At 59.7% G+C, this 25,211-nt stretch overlaps 1 protein-coding gene across 1 annotated transcript; it reads right to left on the bottom strand.

Annotated features, from left to right (window-relative positions):
* Nucleotides 1–4,736: 4,736 nt before the first annotated feature.
* MFSD12 (major facilitator superfamily domain containing 12) lies at nt 4,737–25,211 on the bottom strand. Its single transcript, XM_032783118.2, has 10 exons — nt 24,857–25,211; nt 16,058–16,268; nt 13,139–13,262; nt 12,757–12,954; nt 10,921–11,013; nt 10,545–10,637; nt 7,659–7,829; nt 7,009–7,103; nt 6,461–6,591; nt 4,737–5,143 (listed from the first exon to the last, which is right to left on the bottom strand). Exons 1-10 carry the CDS (start codon nt 25,122–25,124, stop codon nt 5,055–5,057), a joined length of 1,473 nt encoding a protein of 490 aa, XP_032639009.1. The 5' UTR covers nt 25,125–25,211; the 3' UTR covers nt 4,737–5,054.

Genomic DNA, 25,211 nt, shown 5'->3' with positions numbered 1-25,211 from the left:
CTACTCAGCCAGGGCCCCCTCCTACCTGCATAGCTCCCAGCCCCAACTGCCTCCCGACCGTGGCAAGGGTGGGGGAGAAGGGAAAAGCAGCATGGGGAGGGAGAGGGAAGAGGAGTGAGGGGGGCAGGCCTTGGGGAAAGAGGAGGGTCTGTTTTTTTAAATATTGCAAAGTTGGCAACCCTAGCGCACAGAGCAGGGCTGTCCCCTCCAGCAGGGAGCAAGGGAAGCACGGACGCACACAAAGCTGGAGTCCTGTATATGACAGTTCCCTGGCATTCTGCACCCACCGTACATTTACCAACAACCTGGCAGGATTTTGGCCTCAGCCCCTGGCTTCCCCATCGCCCTCTCCTATAGCTGGGATGCACCAACCCTGCTGATCTTATAGGGACAGGGAGCTGCGGCCTGGCGGAGGCAGTTGTTACCCCTGAGGAAACCTCTCCCACAGTTGCCAATTCAAATCCGGACCTTGTTGGAAACACCTGGGACCGTGTGAACGACCCTTGTTGGGCCAAGATGGCAGGGAGGAAAGAGAGTTTCGTGCTCATGGGCCAGGACACCTGGGTTCTGCTTCCAACTCTGCCAGATTGGTCAAGGCAATTCCCTTGCCGCCTCTGGCCTAGTTCATTGTGTTACTGCCTGAGAGCCCAGGCCCGGTTGTGCCAGGTGCTGTATAAACATCACACAAGGAGACAGCCCCTGCCCGAAGAGTTCACGATCTCTTTTTACAAATGGAGCTAATGATGCAGTTCCTGCCTGCCGCGTTCTGGGCGAGCCCAGATCAGATCAGCCAATGGCTGCGGGGGCCCTTAAGAGGCTGCAGGGCCCAGGGCTCTCAGGTGGATCCTGCTGTTCCTCCCCCCGCCACCTGTGCAGAGCCTCAGGGAGGGGCCCGGGCCCAGGCCCAGGTTGTAGACTCTGTCCAGGGCCCTTGGCAGCCCAGGGGCGGGGCGGGGGGGGGGGGGGGGGGAACCTTACAGCCCCCATGAGGGAGAGAGGCCTGGAGGAGACCAAGGCCTTATCTGCAAGTCCTGCTAGTGGAACAAACATTTGAAGCAAGGGGGTTAATTTGGGTCAAACCCATGTGGAAGCTCAGACTTTGCTTGGTTTGGCTTAAACTGTGCCCCAATCGCCTTTAACGAGGCTGATTCAACCCCCCACCCCGAGCGGCCAGAGAGGCCCCCCTCCCGAGTTCTGGGCCTCAGAGGGCAGTGGGAACGGGCAGTGTGCCTCAGTGGGCAAGGTGCCAGCGGGGAGCATCCCCCTGTCCAGCTCAGCAAGTGGGGCTCAGACTCTCCTGGGGGCCATGGCCCTACAGTGCCGCCGCGGGGTCCCAGCGCCACCCCCTGAATGGTTCCCAGCACTAGCCCTGAAAAACCCCCGCCCAGGCAGGACCGTGTGTCTGCTGGGGGGTGGGCCATAGGGGAGCCAGCCAGTCAGTCTCCCTTGCTGGGCAGGCAAAGGGGGAGTCGGGGGGGGGTCTCTCCCCCCACTCAGGACAGACTAGAGTTGCCAACTGGCTGTTACAGAAAGTTGGGCGCCCCTGCCCCGCCCCTTCACTGAGGCCATGCCCCCACTCTCGCCATCCTCCCTCATGCTCTCCCACTCTCACTCGGTCATTTTCACCGGGCTGCGGGTTGGGGTGCTGGCTCTGGGGTAGGGCCGGGGATGAGGGATTTGGGGTATAGGAGGGGGCTCCACACTGGGTCCGAGGGGTTTGGAGTGTGGGAGGGGGTATAGGCTCTGGGTTGGGGATGCGGGCTCTAGGGTGGGGCCAGAAACAAGGGGTTCAGGGTGTGGGAGGGATCTCCAGGTTGGGGCCAAGGGGTTCAGAACGCAGGAGGGGGGGTCAGGGTAGGGCAGGGTGTTGGGGTACAGGAGGCAGCTAGGGTTGCCTAGTTGAAAAGGGACCCTGGCAGCTCTGGTCAGCACCACTGAGGGGGCCGTTAAAAGTGCGGTGGGCAGCGCAGCAGGGCTAAGGCAGGTTCTCTACCTGCCCTGGCTCCACGTGACTCCCGGAGGCAGCTGGCATGTCCAGCTCCTAGGCGCAGGGGTGCCCACAGGGGCTCTGCACCCTGCTCCCACCCTGAGTGCCAACTCCACAGCTCTCATTGGCCAGGAACTGCAGCACATGGGGGCTGTGGGGGCAGCACCTACAGGTAGAGGCAGCACATCCTGTGCAGAGCCCCCAGGTCACCCCTGTGCCTAGGAGCCAGAGTGACATGCCAGCTGCTTCTGGGAGCTGCCTAAGGTAAGCAGCGGCCAGAGCCCACAGCCCCTGCCTCAGCCTTGAGTCCCCACCATCCCCCTCCCTCCATTGCTCGTTCTACCCCACCCTCACTCACTCACTCATTTTCTCCTGGCTGGGGCAATGGGTTGGGGTGCAGGACAGGGAGGGGGGGTTGGCTTGGGGCTGGGGCCAGGGATGAGGATTTGGGATGCTGGAGGTGTGTGGACTCTGACTGGGGCAGGAGGTTGGGGTGTGGGAGAGGGTATGGGCCCTGGGCTAGGGGTGCAGGAGGGATGTGGGTTCTGGGATGGGGACAGGGATAAGAGAGCTCTGGGCTAGGGACAAGGGGTTCAGAGTGCAGGAGGGGGCTCACGGTGCAAGAGGGGGAGCGGGGCTAGGGCAGAGGCTCTGGGCAGCGTTGCCTTTAGGCAGGTCCCGGAAAAGCGCAACGTGTTATCCCCGTCTCCTAGGCAGAGGGGCAGCCAGGGGTCTCTGTGCACTGCCCCTGCCCACAGATGCCACCTCCACAGATTCCATTGGCTGTGGTTCCTGACCAACGGGAGTTGCAGAGCCAGTGCTTGGACCGGGGCAACGTGCTGGGACCCCATGGCTGCTCCTCTGCCTAGGAGCCAGAGGAACATACTGGCTACTTCCTGGGAGCCCCAGAGAGTCAGACAGGGAGCCTGCCTTAGCTCCATTGAGTTGCCAACTGGACTTCTAACAGCTGGCTCAGTGGTGCTGACCGGAGCTGCCTGGCCCCTTTCTGACCAGGTGTTCCAGTCAAAACCCAGCTGCCTGGCACCCCTACGCCAGAGCCCTGGAGGGTAGTGCTGATCTCTGGGGCAGCCCACCAGCCCCTGGCCAGACACCAGCCCAAACCGTCCCAGCTCACGTGCTCAGCCCAGCTGGCAATGGGCACAGAGAGGAGAGATTCAGGCCTCGGCCCCCTGGCTGCTGAGTGATGCAGCCGGAGGTGGCCTAGGACAGGGTGTTTTAGCACAGACGAGGGGTGTGCTGCAGGCTGGGGAGCAGGACTGGGGGCAGCCCTGCGAGGAGCCAGCAGGGCGAGGGCAAGGGCCTGTCCCCCTCCAGCTCACAGGAAGCAGAGCCCAGCCGTGCAATCAGGGCTGGGCATTCAAGGCAGGCGCTCGGCTAAGGTTTTTCCTCTGCCCTCTATTTACTCAGCCGTGCTCAGTTCCATGTGCTATTTTAGAGCCATGCTGGGTGCGCTCAGAGTGGGGGCTGCTGGGAAACCAGCTGCTGGTTTATTCGCTGAAAGAGGAGGGGGAGATGCCGCAAAATGATGCTCCGACCCCTGGGGCAGCCTGGAGAGCAGCGAGCCGGGGAAGAACCTTGGGGGCTGGGATGGAAGAGCAGGACACAGCCCCGCACTGGCAGGCTGGTGCGCACAGGCCTGAGCTAAATGACTGGCTCTGGCAGCCCCAGCTCCCTGTGAACTCAGTGCTAAGCCGCTTCCAGTTGGTCACATGGCGGGGGGGGGGGGGGGGAACACACCAGGCCCTGCCCTCCCCCCCAGCAAGTACCTTTTCCCCCTCCTCCCCAGACAGGGCAGTGCTGGGCCTAGCCCTGTTCCTTCCCAGAGGCACTGCAGCCGCCTGCCTTTGGAGCGAGGTGGGGAACAGGAGGGCTAGTTCTTCCCGCCTACTGGCAGCCAAAGCCCCTGGGGGGGGCTGGAGCAGTGGGACTGTCCCCCCACATAATGCTCCTCTGCTCTCCTGCACCCCACGCTTTGGCCAGCCCAGCAGTAACCCAGGCCAGGGATGTGCTACCACAAGCACCCCTGGCATTGAGAGATCCCAGCCCAGGGGAACCTGCCTCCCAGCCGTGGGGGGGTGAAGTCAGACAGAAGCTGCCCAGCTGGGAGGGGCAGCCGCCAGAGGCGGGGTTGGCTGCCTGGGAGAAGCTGTACATAGGGCAGAAGCAGTTCAGGGGAAGGCACATGAGCAGTGCTCCCACCCCTGGAAAGGGGGTAGGCTAGGGACAGGCTGGCACTGTGGACCCAAGTGTTAAAAACAAAAACCACAACCAGCCACCTCCAAATCCTGAGATGAAAGAGTTGTGATCTTTAGCCCAAGTAGCACTTTTTGGGTTCCCCTTCTGGGGGCAGAGCCGGAGGAGGCAGGGGAAGAAGATGTCACACTTCTCCACAGCCACAAGAGCTAGGAACTTGCTTAAAACAAAAATCAAAGCCAAAATTCCCACTAGTCACCTGACTCCAGGAGCTGGGACTTTAAATCTCTCAAGCGCTGGCTATGCTGTGATACTGCAGCCAGATCCCCTGTGCAGAGGCCGCTCAGCAGAATTTCTAAGGAGTGAAGAAGGGGCAGGTCCCCGCCCCCCCTTGGAAATGCAGTTTGCAGGAGAGTTGCCAGTGGTGACGCAGACCCCCTGCACACAACGCTGCTGTCCTTCAAACATCATCTCTTTACTCAAGATGGTTCTCATTTAAAAAAAGTTATTTCACAGACAGACTGCACAACACGTGTTAAAATGTACAGGTTTTCTTTAGTGCCCCCTTCCCACAGTGCATGGTGCGGATCTGATTCGTGCTGCCGCCCAGCAAGTCCTAGGATTGGACATGTGCAAAGACATGGGATTCCCCACCATTGCCAGCAGGGAGCGACGTTACATAGTGACAGGGGAAGGAAAGTGGCGGGAGGAAGATGCGAACGACCAGGCCGACCTGCTGCACGACCTCAGCATCGGCCCTGCTCTGGGTCCCAGCTTCAGTTCCCTTCCTTTGGAGCATCCCAGGTGTAAAGTGCAAGTGATGCAGTCCCGATTCCGAGTGCGAGCGTTCAGCTCAGTTGACGGTGCTGCTTCGGCTCCTTTCCCCCATGCTCCCCGCCTCGCCCGGTCCTGCCCCAGCCAGCGGCAGCACCGAGACGTCATCTGCAGCAGAGAGAGAAGCAGTAGCAGCAGGTTGGCCTCTGGGTTAACAAGTCCCCAGGTGCCCCCTCCAGGCATGGGACATGGGCCAGAAAAGCACTAAGCACCTGACTGGCAGGACCCCAGTCTGCATCCCGTGGCCCCAAGCTTGGACTGAGCCTGCTCGCTAGCATCCATCTTAACCCAGGGGCTTCCACCAGGGGGCAGGGGCGATGACTAACAGGAGGCCATGTTTTCTCCAGAGCCCCGAGCCCCAGGCCACCCTCCCTGCAAAGGAGCATGAAGCACGCTGGGCCTGCGGCATTCAAAGCGGTTACAAGAGTTGCACCTTCATTCCCGGCTCATCCTCAGGGCAGCTGGGTGCACAAATCCCTTGGGCAGCTTTGAAAGGTCTCAGCCCACATCTGTCAGCCCTGCTGGAGAACCCAGGCAAGGCCAGCTACACGCAACTGAACCGTCCAGCATGGAACCCGGCCACCTGGCGCCCAGCCCTGTGCTCTGACCACTAGCCCTGCTGCCTCCCACCAGGTCTTGGTCGTCAGGAGGCACCAGCTTCACAGGAGCAAGGGCATGTCTATGCTGAAATGTTAATGAAGATGCTCCAAGCTGCCGGGAGAGCGCTCTCCCCCTGCCCCTCCTCTCACCCGAGGGGCGGTAGCAGCTCTCCCATGGACAGCACTGTCTACACGGGGGTTAGGTGGGTAGAAATACCCTGCTTGGGGGGTGGGGGGCATCTGTAGTGTAGAGAGGGCTCAGAGTGCAGCAGGAGCAGAGGCTGGGCAGCACTCCCAGTGTTCAGCTAAGGAGCCGCGGTGGCCTCCAAAATCCAGAGCCTCACAGTCACATTAGAGCCATTGCAGATGCTTCCCTGAGCAGAGCTGCCACCGAGTCGGCAGGGTGAGGGAGGTGCATGGGGTGGGGAGCAGAGCATCTGCTAACAGGCCTGGCCCCCCAGCTCAGCAGCGCCTCAGCTTAAGCCCTCTTCATTTTACCCCCCAGTCATTCTGCGTAAGTCACCATGTCAGAGGAGAGCGAGTCTTCTAGCTAATTTAAATGCCTCCAGTGCGTTATCCGGCTCCCCTACAGTGCCTCCTGGTGGAAGTGTCTGGAACTGCAGTAGCTGTGAGATTCCCCACAACCAGCCTTGCTATAGCACCCCTGGCAGGACTGGGGTAGCAGAGAACGCCCCCCACAGCCAGCAGGATCTGAACACAGACGCCCGCCCTGAGAAACCAGCCCCGCTTGCACAGAGATTTCCCTGCAGCCCCCAACTCTGCCACCAGCCCCCTGCTAGCCCCTCTTCCAGGACACAGGACTCACGGAATCGGACCCGGATTGGCCAGATCATAATGCAGGACAGACACACGGTGGCAACTGCCGCGACGCCCCCGGTGACGACCACCATCACCCAGTGGTAGAACTCAACGCAGCCGGTGCAGCAGAGCTGGGTCCTGAAGGCAAAGGGACAAGTGAGGCTCCAGCAGAGCCCCCAGCTCCCCCAGCCCCACACGCACTGGAGAGGGGACAGCACAGAACCATCACTGCAGATGGAAGACAGGATGGCAGCTGCCCCCGTGGAGCTGGGAGGGGGCACGTGCTGGCTCTGGGGATGGCACAATGCAGGGGTAAGGCACCGCCAGAGTGTACCACATCCCCCCGCTGGTTGGCCTATACAGCCAGCAGCCAGGAGAGCGACTCTTCAGCTCGGGCAGCAGGGGACTGTGCTGGGAGTTGGAAGGTCTCGGGTTCTCCCATGGGGTGAGGGGAAGGGCTGTAGATACTCCGGACTGGTGAGAACACAGGTGCCTGCTGCAGGGGCCTTCTCCAGCAGCCCCAGGCCTACGTCCCAGACCAGCCACGACACTTACGGGCAGGGGTGCAGGTTCTGGATGGCCATCACCGCCAGCCCATTGGCCACTTTGTCCGTGAAGCTCATGGCTCCGTAGACGAAGGCTCCGCTGTGCTGCAGGGAAACGAACAGCATCAGCCTCATTCCACACCCCAGGGCTCGACCCACCCACGTCTCTGCCTCCTCCGGCATCTCCCGCAGCCGCCCCGGCTCAGGCCCCCTGCAGACGGCCGCTGGGACCCCCTAGGCCTCTCACCCAGCTGCGCCCACCCTGAGTTGGGATCAGCCACGTACGGAACCAGGGAGCCTCGTGCCCTCATGTGGGCAAACTCGTTCCTGCAGCAGAAGTTAATTCCCGTCTGGTACCAGGGCCAGCGCCCCGTTCTGTACAGACCCCCGGGCTTGCTAAAGCCACTTCAGAAACCCAGGAAGGGCGACAGCCCCACAAACCAGAGAACCTGGGGCGCCCGTGCTGGACCACACCATGCTGAAGGAAGGCAGCCCTCAGTGACCCTGTCATACACTCCCTGAGCGCCTTTCCCAGCTGCTTCGGCCAGCCTGGATTAGCCTTTCCCTGCAGGGCCCGGAAAAGGGGAGGTCACACCCACTGCTCTACCCCCAGGGGCACCAGCTGCGCCCGTCCCATCACCCATCCCCACAGGAACCTACTGTGTTGCTCCCAATGAGGTCAGCCGTCATGGAGAGGGATGTGACCAAGATGGTGGCCGAGCCAGCCCCAAGCAGCACAGCTGCTCCATAAACCTCCGCTCCCAGCCGGCTGTCCAGGGCCACCCAGGAGGCGAAGGCCAGGATAATGAGTAACCCCATGAAGTAGGTCAGCTGCTCGGAGGCAAAGGGCAGGGAGAGAAGGGGGGTGAGGGGGGAGAAACACTCATTAAAACCCAGGACTCCACAGAGCTGCCGCACATAGGATCATGTATAGGGAGGATGCAGAGAAACTGGAAAGGATCCAGAGGCGAGCGACAAGGGGTGGAATGCAGCCATACGAGCAAAGGCTGAAGGAAGGGGGGGGAGGTTAGTTTGGAAAAGAGACGGGGAGGGGGGGAGAGACATGGTGGTGGTTTTCAAACACTTAACAGGCTGCCATACGCAAGATGGAGAAACGTTCTTCTCTTACCACACAGGGCAGGACAAGAGGCAGTGGGTTCGACTGACAGCAGAGCAGATTTAGATCAAATCTCAGTAAGGGCAGTAGGACAATGGACCAGACCTGCCTAGGGAAGTTGTGGAAGCTCCTTCACTGGAGGTTTTCGAAAGGAGGCTGGAGAGCACCTGTCTTGGATGGTGCAGACACAGCAAGTCCTGCCCCTTGGCAGGGGTTAGACTAGTTCAGTGGTTCTGTCCCCCTTCAGGAGTCTGATCTGTCTCACGTACCCCCAAGTTTCACCTCACTTCAACACGACTTGCTCACAAAAATCAGACATAAAAATACAAGAGTCTCAGCTCCACTGCCACTGAAAAACTGCCTCTCTCATTCTGTCTGTATGAAATGTATGTTAGTACTGGCTTGGCTGGTGCTTTTTATGCAGCCTGGTGTAAAACTAGGCAGATCTCTGACTGAGTAGCTGTACCCCCTGGAAAACCCCTGCGTACCCCCATGGTTACACATCGAGAACTCCTGGACTAGATGACCCTTGCGGTCCCTCCTAACCCCATGGCTCTAAGATCACACCCCAGCTCTATGCTACGGGTCAGAAGTGCTGTTGAGGGTGGGGTAGGAGGCCAGGAGTGGAGGAGCAGGGGGCTGTGGGCCAGATCAAGGTGTTCTGGCAGAGCTGCATGGCCAGGTTCAGAGACCGTTTGGGTACTTGGCTAAGGGGATCGTATTTTCAAGGTCAAAAGCCAGGACAGTTCTGCCGCAATTGTTAGTGCCACAGGAGTCCTGCACACGACACCGCTGGTTCTGAACACACCCTGGTTTCCCTTGTTCTTGCATCCGGAAGGGTGAATAAGAGCAGCCGTCTGACAGGCTTTGGACCCTTCAGCAACCGATACCCTTCTGACATGGCCCCTCTCTGAACAACCCTGCAGAGCATTCCCAGACTTCCTCCCTGCCCATCTCCAAACGCCTTTCCGAAGTGGGACGACCAGAACCGAGCAGAGGGCACCCCAGCAGGTCACTGACACAACTCTGTTCGTATACAGCAGCACCCCCCTCGCCCCTCAGTTCGACAGGGAGGCAGAGGGCAGCGCTGAGCGAAGACGATAGCCAGGGAGGGAGAGCAGATATTTAAGCTAAAACTCCATCTCTTATTAGCGAGTTAATTCCCTGCCTGTGGGTGATTGTGGCAGGCCTGGAACAGGGCTGGGAGCCATGTGTGGAGCTGTGTGGGGAGCAGGAGAGGTGGCCAGACAAGGGGAGGGCAAGCAGCTTGGATAGGACATTGGAGAGGGCAAGGGGATTTACATCAGCGTGGGCTGATATTCTGGAGTGCTGAGTGTTCAACTCAATCTGGGATCTGTGGGAGCTGCAGGTTCAAGATCAGGCCCCTCTCCTCTGGGACTCTGATCCCTTCTCTGCACAGCCCAACAGCTGGTTGGATTCAGACACTGACTGTGCACCAAGCAGCCCCTTCTGAGGGGTTGAGCCCAGTGACACCCCACTGCCCCGGGACAGACTGCACCCCATAATCCCCTCAAACGCAAACAAAGCAGAGTCCCCGTGCAGGAAGGAGAGACCAAGGAAGGTCAAGCCGCTACCAGCCTTTCCTGTGGACTCTGTCCTGAATCTCAGCTGGAACCGTTTTCCAAGAGGGGGCCTGAGGCTATCAAACGAGGACAAGCCCCCTACTGCCTCCCTCCCCATCGATTCGCTGCACCAGAAGGAACAAAGGAAGAAGCCAGTGAACAGAAGACGGGCTCCTGGCCTGAGGAGTTTGGCCAGGAAGGCTGTTGAGAGCACGTGGCGAGAAAGACTTTGCCTGGCGTTTAGCAAGCGAGGCACCAGCTGTGCTTCGGCTTAGTTTTCCTTGTAACCGTTTCTGACTTTTCCGCCCCCGGCTCGTACTCACTGAAAATCTCGCAGTAGGTAACAAACAGGGTGTGTTGGTTTAGCTAATAGAGCGTATCTGAGAGGACGTGGCTGGGAAACTCCATTTGGGGGGGAGTTATGGGCTATCGTTTCTAGTTAAAGTGAGGTTCTAGCTAAGCTTGTGCTGTCCGGAGAGGGCGGGGAGCCCCAGACACGCCCTGCTGGGGGGAAGCTCAGGCCGGCAGCATGTGGCGCTCCCGGGCTGGGGAGAGCCAAGGCCTGGATGGCTGCAGCACACAGACGGGCTGGGAGGGACTCGCGTGCTGGAGGCTGCGCAGCAAAGCATGTGAAGGGCAGGGGTGCCACCAGCGTAGAGGGCAGGGGGGCCACAGCTACTCTGTCTGGATTGTACCCGGGACACATCACACCCACCCCGCATGGGCAGTTTGTTCAGGGCACCTCCTAGGTGCCCGGGTCACTCCTGCCAATGGGCATCTCCCCGCAGGCCCAGACGTGTGCCGTTACAGCGGCACACTGCCTCCCCATCCCCCCAAGCTACTCACGTTTCGGCCGATCCACCTGTTGACGGGTTTCATGAGGAAGGAGGAGAGGAAGCCGCTGATGTACATCACCAGGGGGATGGTGGCAATGAATTTCTGGGGAGGAGAGAGAGAGAGCAGAGTGCTTGGCTCAGACATCCCAAGGGTCTGTGCCCCCCTCCCGCCCCACTGCTGGGACCCCCTGCCCTATTCTGCCTTCCACCAGCCACCCAGGGGGTTCCCCACTCATAACCCACCCCCTCCAGCAACACAGGGACCCTACCATGGGCATCGCAAGATTGTCCTGGTTGAGCCGGTGCCTGGCGTGAAGTGACCCACACTGTGGCACGCCCAGTGCTGGGCAGGACCTGCCTGCTGGCACCCCCTGCTGCTCACTCACCTTGGGCAGCATCAGCGAGTTGGTCAGGTACATGGCAATGTAGGTCTGGGACAGGTTGACAATTAGCCGCGTGGCCATGTACAGCATCGCCACCTAGAGGAGACACGCCAGCCCGTTACGCCAGCCACGCCCCTGCCCTCCAGCCCCGCTCAGAGAGGAACGGAGACCCTGGCCCTCTGCCTGCCTGGGGGAGACACGGGACATCGCAGCCACAGGACGCAGAGCCACAGAGCCCGGGGGGCTAGCACAGGCCAGTCTTTCAGGCCCCTGTACAAAGCTGTGCGGCAGAAGAGAGAGGTCCCTGTATCAAAGGGGGCTTCTCTCCTACCACACAAGGATCCCTCTCCAATGAGCCCCCTGAATCTAGAGTCATTACCGGCCTCGCTGGGGTGCCCAGAGACCTGGCCGGCTGAGCATGAGGCCGGCTGGGCGCAGTGACATGTGGCCAGGTGTGAGCATCCTGAGTGGGGCGTCTCTCTCCTCTCAGGGCACCTATGCTGCTGCTCGAACCCCCCAGCACCCCTCCCCCTTGGCACCCGCTAGGCCAGTGGCTCTCAAACCTTTGTCCTGGTGACCCCTTTCACACAGCAAGCCTCTGAGTGCAACCCCCCCTTATCAATTAAACACACTTTAATATATTTAACACCATCATAGATGCTGGAGGCAAAGTGGGGTTTAGGCTGGAGGCTGACAGCTCACGACCCGCCCCCCCCCCGCCATGCAGGGCCGGTGCCACCATTTAGGCCAACTAGGTGGTTGACTAGGGCGCCAAGATTTGGGGGTGCCAAAAAGTGGCGCCCCCCCAAAATTTTTTAAATGGTTGCAGCGGCTGCTGCTGGAGGGGCTGAGCTGCCGGTGAAGCTGCCTGCCGCTGGCGAAGCTGCCTGCCGCCGGCAGCCCAAGGTGTCCCCCGGGTGGGGGCGCCGCCAGTCAGCGCGCCCCTGAGGTCAGTGTGCCACCGCAGCCCAGGGGCGCCCCCCGGGGGCTCAGGAGCCGCCGCTGCAGCCGGCAGCCCAGGGCGCCCCCACCCCCGGGCTCAGGAGCCGCCGCCGCGACCGGCAAGCCAGGGCGCCCCCCGCCCCCCGGGTCAGGGAGCGCGGCTCCGGTGGACCTGCTGCAGGCATGCCTGCGGCAGCTCCGCCGGAGCCGCGAGACCCGCACGCAGGACGGTGAAATGTCCCGGTGCCTAGGGCGCCAGAAACCCTAGCGCCGGTCCTGCCGCCATGTCATAACCTCGCGACCCCCTGAGGGGTCCTGACCCTCCGTTTGAGAACCCTGCACTAGGTAGTGCTACTCCTGCCTTGGCCTGAGGGGGCCGCTGTTGAGCCACCCAAAGCTCTGCTTCTCCCCAGGCCCAGCATACGCCCTGGGTGCCACACAGCTGTGCAAAGCCCCAGAAAGCGGCAGCGGCAGCCAGCTGCTGGGCACACGCCCAAGCTCTCCCTGGCAGGTCCCGGAGGGGCAGGATGCTCCTGACCCATCACCAGGTGCTGAGCTGCGGGGATAATGCAGGGGCCAGTGCTCAGTAGCTATTTGGGGGCTCCTGTGTCTGGGAAGGGCCACGATGAAAGCCACCAGCACCACTGGCTTGACTGAGAGGCCAAGCTTGGAGACTGGTCTCCCCTCCCCTCCCAGCAGAGCCTGGCCCAGGCAGGAGTCAGAGGGTGTATGGCTGTGGGCATCCGACACTTGCCTGCGTCGTACCTGTCCTGTAGATACACAGATCCAGCTGCCAGGCCTGCCATGCAGCTATGCCCATCCCTTGTGAGTTCCCCCCGCTCCCCACACACCTGCCCCCATCATGGGACCCCCCCCTTCACCAGGCACACCCCGTACCTGGTAGAAGGCAGGCTCCCGCAGCCAGTGTTTCCACAGCAGAAGTGGGCGCGGGGGGATTTTTTGCCCCTTCTGCAGCAGCGGCGTGTGCTCCTTGGGCTCGAGCAGCCTGGCCTGGGGGTGGCACCGCTCCTTGGTGCCCAGGTGGAACAGGAGCGAAAACACAGCGCCCACTGCCACCACGATCAGGGACAGGTTCTGATGGGACAGGAAGGAGACTCAGCAAATCCTCAGGAAGCCGGGGGGTGGGGGAGGTTCGGGGGCACTTTGAGAGGAAGGCTGGTTTGATCCCAGTCTCTGCCAAGAGACCCATAACTGCCCCATAAGCCCTGTGCTGCCTCACAGCTTCTCTCCCATCACAGCTGTGCTGCCCCGCACTCACCCGGAAGACATGGATGTCAGGTTTGCCCAGCTGCTCCGTCGGCCCCGAGTGTCCAAGCTGGAAGTGCAGGAGCAGCCAGGCCACGCCGTACACGGTGATGTTGGCTGCAACGGTGAAGGCGTACCTGGGGGAGAGGATGCAGCAAGTCATGGGGCGCTCCCAGCCCGGGTGCTCACAGGCACGAGAGGGAGGGGGAAACACTGCATGTTGGTGCAGAATAAGATCCGGAGCCTGAGCTGGTCACGTTCCCCCCACCCCACCGCCCCATTTCCACAGCCAGCGTCAGGCACGTCCGCAGCACAAACCCACCCTTTTGGGGGTGGGGGGGGGGAAGAGCTGGTGAGTGTGAACACTCCCACAGGGGTGAATTTGCACAGATAAGCAATACTGCCCCCTGCTGGAGGGAGCCAGACTGGCCGGATTACGCTATAGGGAGAACAGAATCCCCAGACAGTCGGAGACTCTTCTTCAGCCCAGGCGGAGGCGCTCCTGGGACGTAGACTGGGCAGGACATGCCAGGAGCTAGACCTCCCACAGGGTCCCTGTCCAGCAGCCGTGGTCCCCAACCCCCCTTTAGATCCACGACAGCCGAGCCCAGTCTCTCCTCTGCCCTGCCCCGGTGCGTGGTTTAACAGGCGACCCTGGGGGCTGTCCTGCGGCAGGGAGCTGCGGGGCTGCACAGGACAGACGGTTGACAGACGGCAGCTTACTCAGAGAGGCAGTGAAGCCTCCCGCAGCCCCAGTGTGGCTCCACATCCTTCCTGTGGAGAGTTATCTGCTGGGCGCAGACCCAGTGCGGAGGGGACTTCCGCCCGCAGATGGCAGATAACCGGGCCCTGTTTGCCGCTCGCTGGCTGATAAGAGACGCTTCCCCACCTGCTGACTCAGCACCGTGCAGGCTGGAGGGGGCCCGTAACACTCCATCTGTGAAGCCATGGGGCTGTTCCCCCCCTCTGGGGTTTGCTGGGGGGTGGGGGGAGCCCCGGGCCCTGTTCACCTGCAGAGCCACTCGCTGGTGCGTGATGTGAGCGTCTGACTCTTCTCACCGAGCACAGCCCAAGGCAGCCCCCGCCCCTCCAGCTAGAGTCACAACCAGGCCCCCAGACCCAGCCACCCCCACGCTCCTGGGCAGTTACGATCCTCCGCCAGCCCCTCTAGCCAGGCCCGGGGGGAGGGAGGGGTTTGACAAGTGCTTCGGAGTTTGAAACTGAGCCATCCGTCCCCCGTCCTCTCCTGCAGCTGGAAGCCGGGGTGTGTGTGGGGAGGGTTGTTTACAACATGCCTGTTGCTGTGGACCCTCACCGGATACAGGTTTGTGCAGGCACTCGGGGGCTTCTCTATGCCAAACCGAGACCACGGACACGGCTACAAGTGACATGTAGCCTTCTCGGGCCATGCAGGCTGCCCCTTGCCTGGCCTGGAGGCAGGGGCTGGTACCTCGAGGGTAATGCCAGGTAGCAGCTGGGCCTCATGTTCCTGAGCCAGACAGGGAGAGGACACCATTGTCTGGTCACTAAACTGGGGCGGGGGGAGAAAAAGTTTGTCTGTCTGCAGCTCCCAAACCTGGGGTATCACTGGCCACCCCTCCTGCTATGGAGCAGCTGGGCTCCCGTCACTCCCTGAGCCCCAGGAGCTGCTGGGGGGAGGGCAGGAAGGGGGCAGAGCCCGAGTGCTCCCAAGACATGGGTTGTCAAGCCCACTGAGATCTGATGCTCGGAGTCGGGCAGCTTGCAGGGCACAGCTGGGGGATACAGAGCTTGGGCCGCCCCAAGCACGAGTCACTCTCCACAGTCTTGACCCAAAGCCGGGGGGGCGGGGGGGGGAAGCACAGCAAGGTTGGGCCCACAGCTGTTGGGGGCAGGGAGGCAGGCAGGACATGGCAAGGGGGGAGCGATTTAAAGAATGACTGACTGACCCTGAGCTCAGGATCAGCCAGACCTGGGGACTGCTGGGCTTTAAACAGACAAGCCGTGCAGGAGAAATTAACCCTCTCAGCCCCAGAGGGGACTGGACATGAGCAGCAGCCATAGGGCTGAGAGGAAGCCGGGCCAGCCCCATAGCAGAGACTGAAGAGGGCAGGGAGCAGTGTGTGTGAAACAGCTTTCAGCCCCGTGGGGTCTGGGAGCTGGATGGGGCCCCCCCGCACCCATCTCCATGGTACTGGGAGCTGGGCAAGGCGCGGAGTGATGGACAGGAAACCCCACAGGCCAAGCCCTCAGCATCACACAGGCAGAATTAGCCTGCGTCTCCTCGGACGCAGCTGCACCCCACCCCCAGGGGACAGGCGTCAGCCCCTGGTGCACCCTAGCACCGTTCAGAGGCCGGACGTAGCACTTGGCCTCGCTCAGGAGACAAATCCCTGGTGGGGGGGTCTCACGGTCCCAGTGAGCAGCAGGATCCGGCCTCAGGAGAGGAGGGATGCGCGTGCTGGGGGTGGGGTGTGTACAGAGAGGTAGCAACTGCCCTGGTCCCTATGCAGCCAGGCAGACGTGCAGTGCGCACTGCAGCATGCCAGCGAATGGCACCCCCAGCCGGGCCATTCACACAGCACAGCTGTCTGCAGAGATCTCGGGTCCTCACACGTAGCTCTCCAAGGGAGGCTCCAGGACCCACACCGCCATCCGGGAAGCATCGGGGCCCAGGCTTCGCTGCACTGCTACCTTGGGACGGGCTATGTATGTGCCCCATCTGATCTGGCTGCTGCCAGGCAGGGCTGACACTCAGTCGCAGCATTCAGACACGCTCCCCCCTACACTATTTGAGTGGCGCTGGTCAGAAAATCACCCACACTAAGTGGGGATAACAGCCCACTACTGGCTCACAGCTGATGGTGCTGCTCCTTTAGCGGCCGGAGAAGCAGCCTGTGCTGTTGTCACCAAGCACCCGGTTCGAGGCTCGCCAGCACCCAGGGCTGGTTACCTGAGCGCTGTGAGCTCCACTTTCTCGTGATCTGTGGTCACCAGCTCAGGGATGAGCGACAGGTGGGAGATCTGGGTGGCCGCCCAGCCGAACTGGAAGATGACTATGAAGGGGGTGAAGTAGACGAGCGCGGCCCACTGAGGCGTGGCCTCCTTGCAGCCCAGACAGGGGTTGAATATGAAGGGGAAGGACAGCAGGACGCAGACAGTCCCTGGAGAGGCAAGACACAGAAGTTAGCGCTGGGCCCGGCTAGACACGAGGCCAGGAGTGGGGGCAGGGGAAGACCAGTCCCAAGTTTCTTGGGCCCCCCACGGCGCACAGCAGGGATCTACCCCATGGGCAGCGTGTCTGCAATGCACTGGCCTGTAAAGTCAACTCCTCTCGTCTTCCTGCTCCTGCTCCATGGGTACTCGGAGCCGGCAGCCCTCTGCCCGGGCATAGGGACTCCCAAGCTTACTCTGGTGGGGCTCCTGTCTCTGGCTTGGATGCCTCAGGGGTGCCCGCCTGGCCTCCTGCTACCACAGAAGCTACTTGCAGGCCAGAGCCAAGCTCCTAGTCCAATTACTGAAACTTAGCAGCCGGAAGCTGGGAGCAGTCAGCACTGCCGGCCAGTTCTGCCCTGGGATGCTGTCTGGCCCCAGCAAGGTTCATGTTATGCCATTCATTGAGGGGGGGGTGGGGGGGAGAGGAAGGCAGAGCCATGCCCAGCCCCAGAATCAGCCAGTCTGCGTAGGACCCAGGCGCTATGATGCTAGGCTCTGATCCGAACACTGGACCGTGCTCCTTAGGGCGCAGGCACAGTGAGCCACCGACACCGGAACAACGCAGATCTTGGCCAGAGACAGCCGCCAGCTCACTTGCCGTGAGGACTGAGGAGCCAGCCCCATAGCTGGAGAGCGCCGGACTCTGCCTCCATAGAGCTGGACAGCCCTAGTGCAGCATCTGGGCCAGCGAGGGCTCAGGGGGATTCTCCAATCCTAGGAGCTGGCAGAGCCAGCCGCCAGGGGCAGGGGAACAGGGTCCGGGAGAGCCTGTCTACAGCCCAACCCAACCCCACCCCAAGCATCAACGTGGCTCTGCCAGCTGCCTGGCTCCCATCCAAGCAAGCGCTGTTACCCCAGCAGCAAGGCTCACACTGGGGGGCACTGACGCGGCCCCACCGGGGTCTATGAGGTGAGAATGGCGCTTAGCCCTGACGGCTGCTGTCTGCGCTCCTGAGCCCCCGGATTTCTTGGGGCTTTGCCATTTCTGAACGTTCTCCGCTGAACAGACCCACTGGCTGGTCATTCCCCCTGCCCCACAGGGCGCCGGCTCCAGCCTGTCCTCCATGAACCCTTTCACAGGCACTGCACTGGAGGGGTTTTGGAGAATGCCCCCCACCCCCTCGGGGAGGCCTGCGGCCTTCACTGGCCAGAGAAGCCCACAAGGTTTGGGGTCTGACCCCTCAGCATCTGCTGGTAATTGAGGGCTGGTCTCCCCGCCTGGTCCCACTCGTCTCCCAGTGACTCCCCCCCCCCCCCCCCGAGCAGGGCACATACACCATCCCCAGGAGATGGCAAAGGGCAAGCAAGGGCTGGCCAGGAGAGACAGCACAGGCCATTTTCTTCAGCTGCTGGAGCAGGCTGAGACCCTCCATCCCTTGGCTAGAGGCAAACGACCAGGCCGAGAACAGGGAAGCCAGAAGCCAGCACAAGCCGCACCCTAGCACATTCGCCGGGGGCCCAAGAGCAGCGCATCAGAGGCACCGATGGCTCAGCAAGGAACCTCGTCGTGAGTCTGCACGCCGGCCCCCCGCGTCCCAGCCCAGCCCAGGGGCACCGTTCCGCCCAGCTGCTTTCTCCACACTGCCGGTGGTTTCAGTTTCCTAAAAAGCCCAGCAGGGCCAGAAACCAATTCCAGGCGGAGTCGGAGCGAAACCAGAGACGCTCCCCGCAACTCCCATTCCCCACAACAGCCTCTCAGCGTACGCAGCAGAGCCAAAACTGCCCTCCAGCTCCACTTCACTCCTTCACGCGTGGCCTGCTGCCTAACACGCGTCTCGGAGAACACAGAGACGCTCCTTCCCTGCCATGGAAGCCAGCTCGAGACGCGGGACACCGAAGGGCGCCCGTTGTATGTCAGGGCTCCCGGTCACCCACAGGCACCGCGGCTGGTGCAATCTCTTCTGCCGTCAGCATGGGTCTGCCCCGGCGTCTGGGCCACGATTCCAATTTTTAATTCTTCCTGCTGTTGTGACTGTCTGAAGAGCTGGGCAGGAGTTGGTCTGAACTGGCCAGGCCGGCCAAGGAACCCCCAGCTGTCCCCGGCTCCTTCTGCTTTCAAATGGTCTCCTAACAGGAGTGTTTTCTAACCTGTCTCCGGAGCTGTGCGGCGAAGGCAGAGATCGTTCCCTCCGGGGTGCACCTGCGGTGAGAGCTCTCCCTGGGAGCTGGAATTCTTCTGTCCACCCAGCGGTGCCCACTTGGGGCTGAAGTCGTCACATCGCATAGGCAGGAAATGTTTTCCATCCCTGAGCGGAGTAGTTAAGCCGAACTACCCTCACAGTGCAGACCAGCCCAGACCATCCCCCCCACCTCAAGCCCCTGCACAGGGAAATCAGGCTGCTAATTTGTACTGCCTAGCGGCCTCCCCCCAGATAAGGGCCCTGTCGCACCAGGTGCTGCACACCCTTGGCGCGAGTCCCTGCCCTGCAGGCCCAACAATCTCAGGCCTTGTCTAAACAGGAAAGTGGCACCAGTTCAGGCTACCAGTGTGAATCTGAACCCATTCAGGGCTCGTCTACACATGAAAACTAATCCAGATTAAGGTAGGATAGGAATGGAAAGCAGATTAGCCATTCCTGATTAATGCCACGTGTAGACAAACCCACAGACCTTGGTCTATATCTGAAACTTAGGTCGACCCAACTAAGACGCTCAGGGGTGTGAAGATCCCACCCGAGGTGCAGTTAAACTGAACTAAGACCTGGTGTCGGCCTGGCTGCCACCTTGAGGGGGTGGATGGACTACTGCATGGAAACCCCCTTCTGCCACGGTAGCACGTCTACACTACAGTGGCCAAGCTGCATCGCTCAGCCGTGCAGCCGAAACACTGTAGTGTTGACACATGCTAGGTCAGTGCAGCGCGTGTCCACCCCCACCCCCGTGTGAATGCTCGTCAGCGCAAGGGGAGCTCATTTCACTTTAACATAAACCTGCTCAACTCGGAGATATTTTCCTTTAGCTTCTTACACCGGAGCCAGGGCATCCACACTGGGGCTGGGGGGGCGTGATTTCCCCGTAAATTAAACCAGCTCAACTCTCTCATACACGAGCCCCAAGACAAAGGGTAATGTCTCAAGTCGCAGTGTGGGAGGTTTGGGTTGGATATTAGGAAACACTATTTCACTAGGGGGATGGTGAAACACTGGAATGGGTTCCCTAGGGAGGTGGTGGAATCTCCTTCCTTAGAGATTTTTAAGGCCCGGCTTGACAAAGCCCTGGCTGGGATGATTTAGTTGGGGTTGGTCCTGCTTTGAGCAGGGGGTGGGACTAGATGACTCCTGAGGTCCCTTCCAACCCTGAGATTCTGTGATTTCCAGGGGAACGCTCCCCTCCCTCCCCCCACTCTGTAAAATGGGGAACTGAGGCTCAGTGCGGACAAAATGACTCAGGAAGTGGGGGCAGAGCCAGGGAATTCACCCAAATCTCACAAGTCCCAGTTCAACTCTAACCACGAGATCCTCTCTCCTCCAAGGCATCACCTGTTCCCTCATCACCCCGGGTGGCACAGTTTCCCCCCAGAACTGACTCATTAACTGGAAGAGGAACGACTTGCAGGCGGGGGGAACCACTCATATTTTGCAACTAGTATTATGACCCCATAGTTAGTGCAGCACTAGACTTGTTCTTCCCTTGCTCCTTGAAGGCCTGGTCTGCAGCAGCTTGAGCAAAAGTGCAGCTAGCACTAGGCATGGCCTCCTGCCATGGTCTGGACACACATTTCCCTGCAACTGTTGTTGCCAATGGGCAGATTTCCTAGCCTAAGCCAGACTCTGTCCCCCAGACATTTACCATCTGTGATCAGCTCCATGCTACGTGCCTCAGCTGGCCACCCCGGAGCACAGAGATCAGTCTTTCTGGAATCAGTAGGAAGTTGGTCTCATGACAGGACCCACAAGCTTTGAGTGGACTTTGATATGTCTTTCATGACAGATTGGCTCTGCCCAAGCTTGAAAGCGTCACCTTATTCCAGCCTGGGATCAAAAGCCTGACTTCAAAGGCCAAGATCGGAGCTGTACACTACCCTTGAGTGGGGACATCAATGGGGGTTGTGTCTCAATGCAGGTCAGGATTTGCCCCCAGTGCTGGGGCAGAGCTGCAATGGCACAAAAGGATTCAGACCCATTGTGCTTTTCCTCTGGGCCATCTGCACTCCTGCCGCTCAAGCCAGCGGCCCCAGGAAGGTCTGTTCCCCAACGTGTCCTCCTGCTAGGTTCACGTGAATAACGGCTTTGCACAAGACACAAGGTGAAAGAGGTTCCTGTCATGTGGAGATAAAAGGGCTCTTGGAAGGTTTCATCAGACAGTCCAGGGCTGAGGGCTGTCTGCAATTCACAAGGGTTTAATTTAGAGATAGACCCAAACCATGAAATCTTCAGGGAGCTTAAACTCAAAAAGGAAGCTTACAAGACGTGGAAAGTTGGACAGATGACTAGGGAGGAATATAAAAATATTGCTCAAGCATGCAGGGGTGTAATCAGGAAGGCCAAAGCACAATTGGAATTGCAGCTAGCAAGGGATGTGAAGGGTAACAAGAAGGGTTTCTACAGGTATGTTAGCAACCAGAAGGTCAAGAAAAGTGTGGGCTCCTTACTGAATGGGGAAGGCAACCTAGTGACAGATGATGTGGAAAAAGCTGAAGAACTCACTGCTTTTTTCGCCTTGGTCTTCACAGACAAGGTCAGCTCCCAGACTGCTGCACTGGGCAGCACAGTATATAAGGGAGGAGGTGAGCAGCCCTCCGTGGTGAAAGACCAGGTTAAGGACTATTTAGAAAAGCTCGACAAGCACAAGTCCATGGGTTCAGATGCAAAGCATCCAAGGGTGCTGTGGGAGTTGGCTGGTGTGATTGCAGAGTCATTGGCCATTGTCTTTGAAAATTTGTGGTGATCAGGGGAAGTCCCAGACGACTGGGAAAAGGCAAACAGAGTTCCCATATTTAAAAAAAGGGAAGAAAGAGAACCCCAGGAACTACAGACTAGTCAGTATCACTTCAGTCCCTGGCAAAATCATGGAGCAGATCCACAAGGAATCCATTTTGAAGCACTTGGAGGAGAGGAAGGTGATTAGGAACAGTCAACATGGATACACCAAAGGCAAGTCATGCCTGACCAACCTGATTGCCTTCTATGATGAGATAACTGGCTCTGTGGATGAGGGGAAAGCAGTGGATGTGATATATCTTGACTTTGGTAAAGCTTTTGATAACGGTCTCCCACAGTATCTTGCCAGCAAGTTAAAGAAGTATGGATTGGATGAATGGACTGTAAGGTGAATAGAAAGCTGGCTAAATCGTTGGGCTCACAGGTAGTGATCAATGGCTCAATGTCTAGTTGTCAGATGGTATCAAGCAGAGTGCCCCAGAGGTTGGTCCTGGGGCCGGTTTTGTTCAATGTTAACGATCTGGATGATGGGATGGATTGCATCCTCCGCAAGTTCGCGGATGACACTGAGCTGATGGGAGAGGTAGATACTTTGGAGGGTAAGGATAGGGTCCAGAGTGACCTAGACAAATTGGAGGATTGGGCCAAAAGAAATCTGATGAGGTTCAACAAGGACAAGTGCAGAGTCCTGCACTTAAGACGGAATAATCCCATGCACTGCTACAGGCTGAGGACCGACTGGCAAAGCAGCAGCTCTGCAGAAAAGGACCTGGGGATTACAGTAGACGAGAAGTTGGATATGAGTCAGCAGCGTGCCCACATTGCCATGATGGTCAACAGCATATTGAGCTGTATTAGTAAGAGCATTACCAGCAGATCAAGGGAAGTGATTTTCCTCCTCTATTCAGCACTGGTGAGGCCACACCTGGAGTATTGTGTCCAGTTTTGGTCCTCCCACTACAGAAAGGATGTGGACAAATTAGAGAGAGTCCAGTGGAGGGCAACAAAAATGATCAGGGGGCTGGAGCACATGACTTACGAGGAGAGGCTAAGGGAACTGGGCTTATTTAGTCTGCAGAAGAGAAGAGTGAGGGGGGATTTGATAGCAGCCTTCAACTATGTGAAGGGGGGGGGGTTCCAAAGAGGATGGAGCTCGGCTGTTCTCTGTGGCGGCAGATGACAGAACAAGGAGCAATGGTCTCAAGTTGCAGTGGGGGAGGTCTAGGTTGGATATTAGGAAACACTATTTCACTCAGAGTGGTGAAGCACTGGAATGGGTTCCCTAGGGAGGTGGTGGAATCTCCTTCCTTAGAGGTTTTTAAGGTCAGACTTGACAAAGCCCTGACTGGGATGATTGAGTTGGGGTTGGTCCTGCTTTGAGCAGAGAGTTGGAAGAGACCTCAAGAGGTCATCTAGTCCAATCCCAATATTCTAGGATTCTATTCTACGAGTCTATGGTAGAAAATACATTTAATCACATCCCCTTCAAGGCCTGCTCTACACTAGGAACTTGCATTGGTATGGCCAGGGCTCTCAGGGGTGTGAAAAATTCCCTGAGAACAGCAGCTATGCAGACTTGACCCCGTACAGACGGTGCCGCCTCCAGGGGAGGTAGATTGCCACCAGGAGAAGCCACCCCCTTGGCTTAGGTGGTGTCTCTACTGAAGAGATGCAGCTGTAGCATCTGAAGTGTGGGCATACCCCGAGAAGTGGAGAAGACATCTGTGCCCCATACAGCAGAAGGTTCAACCTTGCCTACACTGCACAGTTTGGTCGACAAAACAGCAGAGGTTTTACCCCTGAAATCCTCCTCCTGCTGATGTAACTCCCCTGATATGCTGACATCATAAAACCAGCTCAAGGAAGGTGTAGGGCAAAGGCTATCGCTTTCATTCTTGTCAATTTCACTGTGCCACTGGGCCGTGAAATTGACAAGAAATCTGGCTCCTGGATCTCAAACTGGGTTACTACCTGGTCTCTGCTCCAAACTGGGCTGCCACCTGGGCTACCCCCTGGGCTACCCCCTCTGCACCAGGAGCCCTGCTGTCCCCCAAGTTCCCAGCTCCCCACTCCCTGCTGGGGACACAGCAGCCAACTGGACTCTGGGCGCGGATCTCCCTGCCACAGCTGAAAAGCCCTGGGCGGGTGGCTGCCCCCCAGCTGGGAGCACAGAGGCGAGAAATTCTGGGTGGCAGCTGAGCTTCCAGTGGGGAGCTGCAAGCCCTGGCTCTCAGCCCCCCCACTGCCCCTCTTCGGTCAGCAGAAGCTCCTGGGTACCAGCGGCAGGAGGGTAGCGTGGACATCAGCCGTCGGTGGCTGCAAGTCAACCTAATATAGGTCGACTCACCTTTGCAGTGTACACGTAGCCTCTGAGAAGAGCAGACTGTCACCCTGGCTTTTACAGGGGACTGAACTCACAGCCTTAGAGTTAAGTGTGAGCCTGAGGACTCAGTGCCCTAGGCGGGAGCTCTGGCAACCTCACGTCCTGGTTCAGAGCAGGACACATCACACCAGGCAGGGCCCATGTGCACTAGAGCCATTCGAACCAGGGTAGCTGCCCCGGTGAAGCCCTGAGCTTGCCTGATGCTTGTTACACCCGTATTTCCCAGGCCCGCACACCTACGTCAGATGGTTCACCATTGGTGGCACGGCTAACGACAGGGCCAGGCCCAGGATACAGAGTCTGTTACAATTTAAACCAAGCTTGTACTGTTAATTGTTCAGACACAAACCCCAGGGGCTTTGATTAGCCCAGACACCGTTAACCCAGGCACCCCAATGGTCTCCCAGCAGGGGTTATTACCCCCCAGGCCCCCCACCCAGCAAGGCTCCCAACCCCTTTACAGGGCCACCTGTGCAGATGAGCTCTACTCCTAGGAGCACTGTCTGCAGGATCAGGCCCTACATTGCCCCAAGCTGTTTCAATGGCTACTCCTGCACTGTCCCAAGCAGACAGATGTTAAGCAGAGCACAGAAATACTAACTGCCACATTCCACCCCAGAAGTGGCTGCATTTCTCTGGTGGGAGAGTGATCCCTGCCCACAGGTTGTACCTGTCAGTTTGGAATCCTAGTGCAAGGATTTGGGGGCAGTCCCATGGCCTGGCCAGAGCAGATGGTCACAGTAGATTCCCTTTTGAGATCTGTGGGGACGAGAGGCGTCCTGCAATCCCCTTCGGGCGGTTCCCCTGCTGGTGGCTGGGAAGGATCTTTAGGGTCAGTTTGCCCCTTTACCTAAGCTTTCTCCAGAGAGAAGGGGACCTCAGCCTCCTCTCCCGGTAGGGAGGCCGCCCTCGGGAGCTCTCCTGGGCCTGGGATTGGAGAGACGCCCAGAGGGGAAGTCGGGCAGCAGAGCAGCGGCCAGGGAACGGAGACAGCCGGGGAGCTGCTGTAACGTGGGGGCGGCCAGTCCAGCCGGAGGGTGCAGTGCAGGGACAGCGGCGTTCAAACGCCCCGCCGGCTTCTCCTTCCTTCTCGCCGCTGCTCAGCCGCAGGCTCGCCTAGGACCCCCCGCACCTGCAAAGCGGGGGGCTCCCCACGCGCTTTGAGATCGCGGGGGGCAGCTCCTCTCCAGCCCCGGCCCCAGGCTGCCTCGGAAGGGCACTCACAGACCCCCCACCCGCTTCTCCGGACCCCCCGGCCGGGGCGGAGCCTTACCCACGAGGTGCCAGGATTTCCGCCGGCCGTAGCGGCCGCAGCCGGCCGAGCGGTCGGACTCGTAGCCCACCAGCGGCGTGCAGACCCCGTCGGCCACCTGGCCCACGAGCAGCAGGGCCCCCGCGTGGGTGGTGCTGTAGCCCAGCACGGCGTGGAAATAGACCAGCAGGTAGGTGAACCACATGGAGGCGCACAGGTCGTTCAGGAAGTGCCCCAGCGCGTAGCTGAGCCGGGCCGGGCCGGGGAGCGGCGGCAGGGGCTCGGCCATGGCGGGGCTCCCGGAGCTGGGCGGCGCAGCGGGCTCCCGTCGCGTGCTGCATCAAGCGCGGGCGCCGGGCCGGGTGCATGGAGCCGG

This window comes from Chelonoidis abingdonii, chromosome 11, assembly GCF_003597395.2.
Source record: "Chelonoidis abingdonii isolate Lonesome George chromosome 11, CheloAbing_2.0, whole genome shotgun sequence".
NCBI lineage: Eukaryota > Metazoa > Chordata > Testudines > Testudinidae > Chelonoidis > Chelonoidis abingdonii.
This window is presented reverse-complemented; position numbering and strand designations above follow the sequence as displayed.